This window comes from Puntigrus tetrazona, unplaced genomic scaffold (genome assembly GCF_018831695.1).
Source record: "Puntigrus tetrazona isolate hp1 unplaced genomic scaffold, ASM1883169v1 S000000001, whole genome shotgun sequence".
Classification (NCBI taxonomy): Eukaryota; Metazoa; Chordata; class Actinopteri; order Cypriniformes; family Cyprinidae; genus Puntigrus; species Puntigrus tetrazona.
In genome coordinates, this window is record NW_025047681.1 from 3,346,312 (window position 1) to 3,359,548 (window position 13,237).

At 40.7% G+C, this 13,237-nt stretch overlaps 2 protein-coding genes across 11 annotated transcripts in view; one reads left to right on the forward strand and one right to left on the reverse strand.

The window, feature by feature from the left end:
* Positions 1–13,237, forward strand: part of LOC122331563 (putative mediator of RNA polymerase II transcription subunit 26) — a 274,294-nt gene that overhangs the window by 224,010 nt on the left and 37,047 nt on the right. The window lies entirely within an intron of this gene.
* Positions 1,924–7,808, reverse strand: LOC122331527 (heat shock 70 kDa protein 12A-like). The gene is made up of 4 exons (XM_043229011.1): positions 7,455–7,808; positions 7,151–7,375; positions 6,860–7,034; positions 1,924–3,766 (listed from the first exon to the last, which is right to left on the reverse strand). The coding sequence occupies exons 1-4, from the start codon at positions 7,737–7,739 to the stop codon at positions 2,703–2,705; spliced, it is 1,749 nt and encodes a 582-aa protein (XP_043084946.1). The 5' UTR covers positions 7,740–7,808; the 3' UTR covers positions 1,924–2,702.

Below are 13,237 nucleotides of genomic sequence, written 5' to 3' on the forward strand. Positions count from 1 at the left end.
AGGTTTTTTGCTGTGAGAGGACCGGCAAAACAGCTCAGATCAGACAGAGGAACCAACTTCATCGGAGCAAGTCAAGAACTAGGCATGCAACCAGCGAAAGAAAACCAGAGCAGTCTTCTGAAATACCTCCATGAGAATGGCTGTACATGGGAATTCAATCCACCACATGCATCTCACATGGGGGGTGCGTGGGAACGCATGATCGGTGTAACCCGCAGGATTCTGGACGGTATGCTTTTGCAAAAGAAACATGCTCACTTGACCCATGAGGTACTTTGCACTCTGATGGCAGAGGTGTCCGCAATCATAAATGCTAGACCCCTGGTTCCTGTCTCATCAGATCCCTGTTCTCCGTGTATACTCACTCCAGCAATGCTCTTAACTCAGAAGCCCGGAGTGCCTATTCTGTTCGAGAACTACACTGAAAAGGATCTTTTGAAATGTCAGTGGAAGCGAGTGCAGGCATTGGCTAACGAGTTCTGGAGTCGATGGAGAAAAGAATACATCAATACACTCCAACCTCGACGCAAGTGGCATGAGACTCACCGAAATCTACAACCTGGAGATGTTGTGCTATTGAAGCAAGCTCAAATCCCAAGGAACGACTGGCCTTTGGGCTTAATCACGTCCGTTTTCCCGAGCAATGACGGAAAGGTCCGCAAAGTAGAGGTTAGAACAACCTCAGGTGGCAACATGAAAACATTCCTAAGACCCATTTCTGATGTTGTCTTACTGCTAGCTAAAGAGGAATAAATGACTGAACTGAACACAGACTGTTACAGTGGCATTAATAAATGCCAGGCGAGGAGTGTTCTGCCTCTCTTAGAGGCTTTGTGTGATTTTATGATGGACATTTGCATTTATTAATATTATATCTATGCGATTCTTTAATGTTCTGTTTAAGTTTCATTTTGCCTGCGATTGTATAAGGTCTTATGCGAGGACTCTTATTTTGACGTGTTTCCGCGAGCGACGCACAGTGGGAAATAGGAAACAGTGCGATTGCGACGCAGCAAGCCTGGACATGTTTGTAACGCATTTCGATTAATCGTTCTTCTACACTTCTGTCGGAAGCATTGGCTGTAAGTTCATTTTAATCATGAATCGATCCCGTTTATATTGCGGAAGAGTTTGTTTGGTTTAGAGTATTACGTTAATGTAAACAAATATGTTAGTGATCGCTGAGCACAAATTGCACTATTTGTTCGTATTGATAACGCTTTAAACGTGCCTTTTGAGTTAGCGATGTATCTGTATACATTGTACTTGCTAAACTATGTTTGTTACAGTTTACTAATTATGTTTCTATATTTCTTTTATTTCATTTACAGTTTTACTCGGTTCAATGGCCGAACAGTTTAATTGTGTAACCCGCATATTGGACTATTAAAGGAGCAAGGCGCTCATATGCTGGCTCTTGAACAGAGTTTGGCTTGCTGTTTATTTATATTACACGCTAGGAAGCAAAACATATAAAGAGAACAGTACAATGAAGGATACCCTAAGGATACCCGAACTACAAACTGAGCTTCAAACAAGAACGACCACAATGATGTCTTCTGCATCATTCCTAATGAGCTTCAACTGGCGGGCAGGTGAGTATTTCATGGTTAAGGCTAAATTTGACTATCCTTAACCTACTTGAGTAATCATAGCATTAAATGTGTAAGATAAAACACGTTAACTAAAATTCTTTATAAAAAGTATATTTATGCAACAGCATTTACACACAAGCAAAATCAATTACTGATCATTTTAAAATAAATAAATGTGCAGTGTGTAATATTTAGGAAGGTCTGATGATAAAAATGCAACACAATATGTTTTCAGAGGTGCACTGAGACCTTACACACAGTCGTTATGTTTTATTAAGTCACCATCATGTTTGTACAATTCTTGCGAATAAAACACAGACACAATATGCAATATTTGCAATAGCAGATTGATTTATTGAATAATTAGGTTAATATAATTCATTAATTTATCTTTGTAAAGAATCGTCATTGCTGGCCATCCCTGTGGTCTCAGACTAAGACATCTTAATCTGCCACCATAACTTCTTCAAAGGGAGGGGTAAATGAAGAACAAGCCATTGGTTGCATTTTTCAGTCTTACAGCTAAAATGTCCACATTTCTCATTTAATTGAATTTTTATTTTTTCACTGTGACTGAAAATGGAAACATCTTTTACACGAACAAGGAAGACAGCCAAAGTACAAAATTAAAGAAAACATTTTTGTAAAAAATTTGACAAAATCTAGTTTCCTTAACTAATGATCTTTATCAAGCATACATGTGCTTAAATGCCCAAAACACCATAAATTTATCAGTAAACATTCATCTGATTAACAATTGATTGTCACACCTGTATTACACCTGTATTATATAAAATATATTATTTTAAGTACTACTTGAAGATACAGCCAACACCATTATTATACTTGTTGATGTCATAAATTGTCTTGCTGCATAATATAATTAAATTTAATCAGTTAAAATACAACAATCCAGTTAAGTATTTTATTCTATGCAAAATAGAAAGGTACAAATCATATAATGGAATTACTTTGTTATTAGGATTTTTTTTTTGTAACGTTGTACTTAGAATGTATTGTAACAATTGTACCATTTATATAGTTAAATAGGGTGTATATTTGCTTTGTTGTTTTTTAATTATTTACTTTATTTTGCTTTTACTGTATTCAGGCACATATTTTATTTTGGGTATGGATTTGTTCACCCATGAAGTCCAGTTCAGTTGTTCTTGTTTCACCTGATTCTAAATCAGTAGCAGTTGCCTGCATTTCAGTGGAGCCAAATTTTATCTCCAACCTGACCTGTCGTTTTGCGTCTTTGTCAGCGATAGGCATGTTAACTGATAAAGAACCAATCTCTTCTACTCCCCATTCATCCACAAACTTTACTTTTTGCCTTCCAGAGCTGTAAAATGTAAATTTTACCTCTGTTTGGAGTGGATCTGCTGGGCTTCTTATGAAAGTACGGACTTCATCACATTCAATTGACTCCCCTCTGCTGACAAGCTGGTCAAAGCAGACATCACAGAACACTTTTCCTTCTGAGTTTTCATATTCGCTTTTGTCCTTGTGTTTGGTTTCATCAAATATTTCACATATACAGAACCCATATGTGAGCGCACTAATACGAGATTTAACCACGGAAGGTGTTTTTCCGTACAGGATCGCTCCCTTTAAAATTACTGCTTGAGGTTCAACAGGGCAAAGTACTTTGCATATGCTGCCGAATCGCTTCTTCATGAATTTCCTCAGAAAAGAACACTGAGCATAGCCTCCCACCAACAACATGTACTCAATCTTCAGCTCTGTGTTCTTAAGGATCTGATTAATTGTGCTTTCTATAGCACTCAAGCTGGTATCAAAGAAGCTTTTTAGCTTTTCTTGTTCAATGAATATTCCACCATCATCCCACATTACTCCCTGAACATCCTCAAAATAACTTTCCATGCTCTGTTTATCTTTAGCGAGTGTTTGTAAGCTGCTAGGACATGAAATCCTCACAACATCATCACAAGATTTTATAAGTGCAATGTCATACTTCAGTTTAAGTGCTTCACTTGGGTATTCTTTCTCAAATTTCTCAAAAATTTCCTCTGAGAAAACATCTTTTAGAAAAGACACAATATTCTTGTCTACTGACTGTCCACCCATGTCATTTCCTGTTGCAGCGTGCAGCTCCTTCAGCTTGCCGTCATCCAGCACCTCGTGGACCGTTATGTCAATAGTGCCACCTGCAAGAAATCAGAGACAGCATTCATTTATGTGCACATTTTCTATATAGTTACATCTAGGGTTTGAAGTAGATTTTTAGAGAACATGAAATTGTAACAGATGCAATTTTTACTTGAATTGGACATGGACAACTGATTAGAAAAATATTGTGAGTACAGGGAGAGTTGAAGATAATGTCACAGACTCCATGCATAATCATGAAAGTTATATTCAGTCTTGTCTGGTCCTTGAAAGCTGATGGGTTTTGATGGGTAAACACACACTCAAAGCAGGCTCACAGAACGTGTCTCCCAATCAGTATGTGAATGCTGGATTCACCCTGGATTGGGCCCTGACATTTGTTTTTTATTTTAATATCTTGAAAACACAAAAATGGCTACTGTATTCAGCACAAAACTGGACTTCAATAATATGTGAGCAGCATAAACATACATGTTTGTGTTTTTGATATTTGTAAGTCACTGAAATAAAGCCATAAAACACAACATATTTTGTTCACATGATTTAAGAACTGGATGCCATAGACTTTTTTGCTACAAAATTACCTTGTTCACTCGTTCACAGAAAAAAAAAAACTCATTGTCCACTTCATTAGGTACAACTGTCGTTAACGCAAATTTCTAATCAGCCAATCACATGGTAGCAACTCAATGCATTTAGGCATGTAGACATGGTCAAGATTATTTGCTGCAGTTCAAACCGAGCACCAGAGTGGGGAAGAAATGTGATTTAAGTGACTTTGAACGTGGCATTGTTGTTGGTGCCAGAAACTGCTGATAAACTGGGATTTTCACACACAATCATCACTAGGGTTTACAAAGAATGGACCAAAAAAGAGAAAATATCCAGTAAGTGGTAGTTCTGTGGACACAAATGTCTTGTTGATGCCAGAGGAGAATGACCAGACTGGTTCGAGCTGATAGCAACATTTACTCAACTCAACTCTTTACAACCAAGGCATGCAGAACAGCATCTCTGAACATACAACATGTCCAACCTTGAGGCGGATGGGCTACAGCAGCAGTAAACTACACTGGGTGCCACTCCTGTCAACTAAGAACAAGAAACTGAGGCTACAATTTGCACAGGCTCACCAAAATTGGACAATAGAAGATTGGAAAAACGTTACCTGGTCTGATGAGTCTCGATTTCTGCTGCAACATTCGGATGGTAGGGTCAGAATTTGGTGTCAACAACATGAAAGCATGGATCATGTATCAACGTATCAGGCTGGTGGTGGTGGTGTAATGGTGTGGGGGATATCTTCTTGGCACACTTTGGGCCCAACAGTAACAATTGAGCGTTGTGTCAACGCCACAGCCTACCTGAGTATTGTTGCTGGTCATGTCCATCCCTTTATGACCACAGTGTACCCATCTTCTGATGGCTTCTTCCAGCAGGATGACACGTCATGTCATAAAGCACAAATCATCTCAGACTGGTTTCTTGAACATGACAAGGAGTTCACTGTACTCAAATGGCCTCCACAGTCACAAGATCTCAATCCAATAAAGCACCTTTGAGATGTGGTGAAACGAGAGATTCGTCATCATGGATGTGCAAATCTGACAAATCTGCAGAAACTGTGTGATGCTATCATGTCAATTTGGACCAAAATCTCTGAGGAATGTTTGCAGTAACTTGTTGAATCTATGCCATGAAGGATTAAGGCAGTTCTGAAGGCAAAAGGGGGTCCAACCCGGTACTAGTAAGGTGTACCTTATAAAGTGGCCAGTGAGTGTATATTTATTTTACTTTTTTAAGACATGATTTGGGTGAGTGAGACAAAGGACCTCCCATAACGGACTATCAATATTGATGTGTTAAAAAGTTTGAGGAGAGTAGAATAATGTCACGTATCTGCCAGGTTCTGTCTCCACACAATCCCAGCGATCTGCCTCCCCTGAGAATTGATCATTCACACCTGTACCTAATTACACACTCAAAACCAACACGACGTAAACACACACCGCAATGCACCCAGTGTCCAAGCTCGTATGAAATAACTTTTCTAGTAGGTTAGTGACTTCTGAGGTTTTTTCCGCATTGTTGGCGTGCTAGAGTGAGTCAGATCAACGATCGTGCATTAACCTTCGACCAGGGCCTCTGGATTCCATTCTTCAGGAAAAGGGTGACCCTTACTGTTTTTTTTTTATTATTATGTTTTTGCTTTTTTTGATTTGTGTATATATTTTATGTGTTGTATATTATGATGGTGTTTTGTATGCGGTATGTCTTGCTGTAACACTAATTGACCTGAAGGGACACAAATAAAGATGAGTTGAGTTTATGCTGCATATGCAGCCAATGATCTTACTGCCCTGCCGGATAGCATTCACGTGAGATTCCTGTATAGATCTGCTACGAGTTATTCTATTTCCTATTTGTGCAGCAGTAGTCTTAAATAAATGCAAATCAATTTAATCAATTTAAGTGCTTTTTTCTGGATTCTTGTTGTTGTTATTGTCTGTGGGCAAACATACAAAATCAGTAAAGGATCTTTTTTTTTTTTCCCTCACTATGTTTCCTGTTATTCATTAAGAAATGACTGTCACACAATGTTTTACTGTTCATGGGGTTATATTTTGAAGATAATAACTGAGAGAATTAATTCTCTATTACTGTGTGTGTGTGAGCAAGGTATGACAATTGTTCTAGTCCCTTTTCGCCCTGCAGGTATAGTTTCAGGTTACTCTACTAACTCTGTAGTCTTTCATTCCTTATATAGACTTGCTTTGTCTCTAGTCTGCTAGTTTTGTGAATCTTAAACCCATATATGGAGTTGTCTTTTGTCCTCTCCGTAGTGGGGAGTTGAGGCATGTCCAGCTATGCAATAGAGGTCAACGCCCCATAAGGGCTATTTAAGCTGATGGTTTACTCTCTGTGTTAAGCTGCATTCTGAATAAACCAGATTTGATTTCACTCGTGTGGTTTGTTTCGACTGCTGCTTCCAGGCGCCTGAATTTGTTCTGTACTGCTGATGAACGGACACAGGGGGACGCATACACTGAAGAAGAGAAGTTCTTACAATAACCTACACCTATTCCTATGTAAATGTGTAGAAGGATTTTAAAGGAATTTTAGCGGGGTACCTCCACAATCTACAACCATGTACTGGCTTCCTGGTTTCTGCTCCAATTTGTCTTCACAATCCTCTCCTTCTGCTATGAAACCATCACTTGGTAGCTGCTTACAGAACACAGACGCAGCCTCTGGTTCCAGAGCAAAGATGAGTCTTTCAGGTGTAGAATCCGTCACAAGACCTGCCTGCATGATTAATATTTTAATTTAATTTATTCTGTCTTACAGAAGAACAGGTAAATGTACTTTTATGTGTACATGATGAGTTTTAATAAGTATCTAATATTCACATTTTAACTCACCTCAACAGCTGCTTCTCTCATGAATTGTTTAGCTGCCGCATGCCAGATAGCAGGAACTGTTAACACCCACGTCACATCAGATGCAGTGAACTTTTGTCCTTCAGTGTTTTGTCCAATTTTGTCCAGTGCATGATCCTTCAGGTATCGCAGACTCTCAGAGAAAACCTTTATAGCCTTCATTGTTTTCCCATTTGATTCTGTGATAATCAAATCTCTGTGGATTTCCTTTGCAACAAAAGTTTCATTACATTAATCTTTCATTCACAGATAAATGATATGGTATGCAAAATTTAAAAGTACTTACTTTATCATACAGCTCCATTTTGAAGTGTTCAAATAGATAGTGTTTCTTTGCTTCTTCTTTTTTCATCAGCATGGTGTATGTTTTCATGGCATCATAACCAAACTTCTGGAAGTTCTGTTCTTCATCAAACAAAATGCAGGTGGGGGTTTTGAAGGTTTTTAGACCTTGCTCAACACCCCAGGAAGGAATCCTAATTTGTTCTAGACGTTTATCAGTCTTAAAGCTGAAGGCATATCCGCTGAATGATGTTCCAAAATCTATAGCAACGTAAAGAAAATGTGCCATTGTGTTATAAGAGAGCTGCTGTGTTTCAGAGATTTTACCTTCTTGAAAAATGAACAGTACAGTTTGTGCTTTCTCTCATTTATATTCACAAAGCCTACTTTCACTATTATTGACCCTCCCACAAAAAAATGGGCTTGTCTTCTAAAACTATGAAGCGGACATATATAATTAATGTTGAATAATAGCAACCTTAGACAGGTTTTATATGATTTAGTCACTTATCACTAAGCAAGAAGAGATGATTTACATCTTTTTGAAAATTAAACAAGTCAAATAAAATTAAAAGTTGTTCCTATATATTCATTAACGTTACAGAACAGTTAAATGGCTCATATAATTGGACATAAACATATTTTAAACTATCTTAAAGATGCAAGTCTAAATTAAACAATTCACATTCCAGTAGAAATTGGTTTTGCAACCACTGAGAAGTTCTAGTAAGTTTATCCATTTTAACTTATGTAGGCAAACATGTTTTTGCTGTTGGTTGTGACTCATGTTAGTGTGATTCATCTGTGTTGTAGTTCAGTAACTGTGTCTTCCAAAAATGTGTATGTTTATTTTTGTCTAACTTGAAATAAAGTAGTAAATGACACTGTATTATAACACACTTTATGACTGACTGCAATAAGAGTAACCCCTGCTTGTAAACCCTACATGTAAGAAACATTTTCAACTTAGAAAACTCAAGTAAGTTGAGAAAACTCAAAAACCTGCTAAAGCTGGCTGGCCTAAAATTTTTACTTTTTTTTTTTTACAGTGTGTCCATAGGGCAGTAAAAGGGATTTCAATCCTGTTGTGTCTCTCTTATCAGACACATCTAATTCACCTCAACAGCCAGAGGAATTCTTCATGATTCTGTTCAAACAAACATGGCAGACAAAGCAGAATGGACTGTACCACTGACTATAAACCAGACAATGATTCCGTTCAAATTAGATACAGGTGCTTAACCTGTTATCTACGGATGACTGCAGAACCTTCAGTTTTAAAAACTAAATTCACTCAAAAAAAAGGATACACGTGGCAAAACTAATAGGTTAAGACTTAAGGTTTTATTGACAATTGGAAAAGGCCGATTTGGCGTCAAGAACAGGATTGGCTTGAAACTCAGTGTCAACAAGAGCCGCGTGAGGTGAAGGCATTGCTGACACGCGAAAAAATAAAAAAGTCACTAAAAAGAGGTACGTTTTTTTCCTTATATTAGATATAGGTTTGTTTTATGCGTGGTATGCACTCTCTTGCGATCGCCACCTTAACATGGTGGAGGGGTTTGAGTGCCTGAATGACCCCAGGAGCTATGTTGTCTGTGGTTATATGCCCATGGTAGGGTCCCAAAGCAAACAGGTCCTAGGTGACAAGCCAGACAAAGAGTGGTAGTAGTGCGGGAGGTTGAGAGGTACCAACTAGAGATAGTCACCTCACCTCACCTCCACACACAACTTGGGCTCTGGAACCCATCTCCTCGAAAGAAGCTGTAGTCTCCACTACTCTGGTGTTGCTCGCAGTGAGAGGCGACCGGTTGGTGTGGGCTTGATCATAGCCCCCCAGCTTAGACGGCATGTGTTGGAGTTCACTTTGGTGAGTGAGAGGGTTGACTCCCTTGGGCCTTCGGGTTGGGAAGATGTCTCTCATTGTCATTTACAGGCTGAATGGAGTGCAGAGTACCCAGCTGTCTGGTACCTGTATTATTAGAGCAGGAGCTTGTTTCGCATTGTCGGCAGTAAGTCAGACTTGTTCTTGGTGCATGTTAGGCTCTCCATGCTCTCGTGGTCAATGTGGTGCAGTGGTTCTGGGCCGTGGGGTGGTGGCTGATCGGTCACACGCTGTTGTCTAGGAAACACAAGAAAGAGGACGTTACTAACAGCATAAGCGAAGTTCATACTCACCCCTCTGGTGTGCTTCATGGCCTTTTCAAGCCAGAGGGGAAATTGCCAAGCAGCTGGCGACCGATCAACCTGTGATGAGTGAATCCAGGTACACCGTGTTTGTTGCCAGTGCAACGCTGATGGTTGCTCGGGACACTCGTCACACCCCCACTCCAAGCGTCCTGTAACGAGATGTGATATCAACAGGGAAATAGGCAGTGGGTGGGGAGTGATCCCTGACAGACCTGCGAATGCTGCCCAGATCCAAGAGAGGCCATCCGCGCTGGCATTTGCCTCTCCAGCTTGGTTGATGCACAATGAAGTGGAAGTCCTGGAGCACCAGAAACCACAAGGTCACCCTGGAATTGGTCTCCTTGGACGGGCCATCCACTGAAGTGGAGCGTGGTTGGTGACCGGAGCTCCAGGACTGCCCGCTTGCCAGCCAGGGCCTCCTTTCCACTGCAGCATAGATTCTCTCGGCTGGGGTCAACTTTCGGCTGGTATATAGAACCGGATGCTCCTCCCCCTCCTGGATCTGGGACAGGACCGCTCCCTAACCCGTGCCCGAAGTTTGTAGCAGGAAGGGGCATCTGAAGTCCGGGGCTCGCAGGGCCAGTTTGGAGGTCAGGGCTGCCTTGATCTTCCCAAAGGCCTCTTCCACAGCTGGGGTCCAGTTTACTTTCTCTGGCTGCACCTTTCTGGTCAGATCTGTCAGGGAGGCAGCTAGAGAGAAGTTGGGAATGAAACACCTATAGTAGCCTGCCAACCCCAAAAAGGCTTGTACCTGGGTTTTGGTGAGGGGCGTTCCGTAAGGCTTCCAGCTTCCACGTTAGGTCAGGCGTTGGGCCCTTCCTAGATGGTCCAGCAACTCATCCATCCGAGGCATGGGGTAACCAACGAATTCAGACCGTTCAGCCAACAAAAGTCATTGCAGAAGTGGAAGGTGCCATCCAGTTTCAGGACTATCACAATGGGGCTGGACCAGGGGCTACAGAACATATCGATCACCCCCAACTTGAGCATTTGTTGAACTTCCTCCTTAATAGCTTACTGATGAGCCTCTGGGACATGGTAGGGCTGCTGCATGATGATAACTCCTGGGGTGGTCCAGAACTCATGCTGTCTGCCCTGACCATCACGTGTTACTGTATTACAATTCTGTCTGGCCCTCGGATGTAACTGTTTACCGTTATTCAGACCTTGCCTGTTTTTACCACGTTGTGATTTTAATATAAGCGTCACTTGGATCTTTAATACCTGTCCGAGTTTAGCCCTTACAATTAGGCTGAATTACAAAATTATATATACATTTTCAAAATAAGATGCTTTAGTGTTGCCAAAGCTTTTTTATGTCCAAAAAAAAGTCATGCAGCTAAACATACAGGAGTTGGCCAATTTAGTGTTGGAGGTTTCATTGGTAAATTTGACCAGCCTGGTAGCCAATCTTTATTGATTGCACATTCCACCAGTAAGAGCAGAGTGTGAAGGTTTAATTAGCAGTAACAACACAGTTTTGCTTAAAATATTTCAATGCACACAATATTATGACCGACAGTTCAAAAGAGGTCAACAGAGCCAGCAGAGGTCAGCCATTAGCCAGGACATTAAGGGGCTACCCTGGTCAGTCAGGATCTCGGTTTGCAATCCCCACCCTGCTGAAGAGAAGGAAAAGCTCTGTCACAATGGCCTTTGCAGTTGCCTTCCTCAGTGGCACAGCTTTGTGAAAGCAGGTGGCGTAATCAGCTATGACCAGGATGTGTTTGTGTCCCTGGGCGGACTTCTGCAACAACCCCACCAGGTCCATCCCGATGTGCTCAAAGGCCCGGGATTAGCGGGCTGGAGGGAGGTGTCCACGGGGGGTTAGGCTTGGCAGAACCGCTTGACTTCCTCCGAGCCAGTGGAACCGGTCGCGAATGCGCTGGCAGGTGTTCTACACCCCAAGGTTTCCTGCCATTGAATGGGTGTGCGCGAGTTCCAGGATTGCCTTAGTTTTTGAGAACAGAACAGAACAGCAGGCCATTTTTAATGACAAAGTGCGGGAGAGGATGGGACCCAGGCCGTACACTTCCTGGTCTTGACCATGCCTACCTCCACAGGCCAGGTTCCCGACAGGGCCGACAGGTCCTCAACAAGCTCCAGGGTAAACGTGGGTTTGTTAAATTCAGGTTCAGTTAGAATTTGTGACATCAGCTGTGTGACTTCAGCTAGGGGGTTAGGCTTGGCAGAACCGCTTGACTTCCTCCGAGCCAGTGGAACCGGTCGCAAATGCGCTGGCAGGTGTTCTACACCCCAAGGTTTCCTGCCATTGAATGGGTGTGCGCGAGTTCCAGGATTGCCTTGGTTTTTGAGAACAGAACAGAACAGAACAGCAGGCCATTTTTAATGACAAAGTGCGGGAGAGGATGGGACCCAGGCCGTACACTTCCTGGTCTTGACCATGCCTACCTCCACAGGCCAGGTTCCCGACAGGGCCGACAGGTCCTCAACAAGCTCCAGGGTAAACGTGGGTTTGTTAAATTCAGGTTCAGTTACAATTTGTGACATCAGCTGTGTGACTTCAGCTAGAGACAGGTCATAGAGACATATTTGTTTTGTACAGTTCTTTCCTAAATTTTGAATAATTTCTGTGCACTGATGGCAAACTCTTAGCAAATATTCCTATGGCTTCAAGACCTAAACCTGTACAAACTGTTCGAACTGCAGTATAGGGTTTCATATGGAACAGTTTCAATCCCTTCTACTCTACTCTTACTCTACTCAGTTGCACAACTGTAATGGAAACGTGGCTAGTGAAGATGGTGTGGTCAGTAAATCTGGTGGTTGTAGGAAAACTATATAGGAACATATTCTAGCATTTTAGTACAATGTTGCCCTGATGATTGCAGTCATTCATCTCTTAGGTGACATAGATGTGCTCAAATGTACATACATCTTGCAGAATAAACTGCTTCATCAGCAGAAATTTAAATTTTATTCTTACTGCTTAGATTATTAACATTTTGCAGATACAAGTTTTGCAACTCTGTATGTTTTTATGTGCATCAGCAAAAAAAGTTATTTATATTTTTTTTGGTAATAAATGTAGAGGGTTTTACGATTTTGTGTGTGTTGACTGTTACTAGGTAATTAAGAGGTTTTTGTTTATATATATATATAGTTTATATTATACTTAAAAAGGCTGTGGGTTGACTCAATTTAAAACATTCAATGCAGCCACTAGCCTCACTTTATATATACACAACACACACACACACACACACACATATATATATATATATATATATATATATATTTATATATATGAATGTATATATGTATGTGTATATATATATATATATATATATATATATATATATATATATATATATATACATTTTAAATTGAGTCAACCCACAGTCTTTTTAAGTATAATATAAACTCTAACATTACTTAACTCAACTTGATTTTGTTGTGTTTGTATTAACTGATAATATTAGTATAACCCAGATAAACCTATTTGTCTTGGTACAGCTAACTTATTTATGGGTTGCTACAAGTAACCTGTACTCATTTCCAATTAAGTGTTATGAAGTGTATTGTGACAAGCGCCCCGAGCAGCCATCAGCGCGCCCCTGGTAACCAACGAGGAGC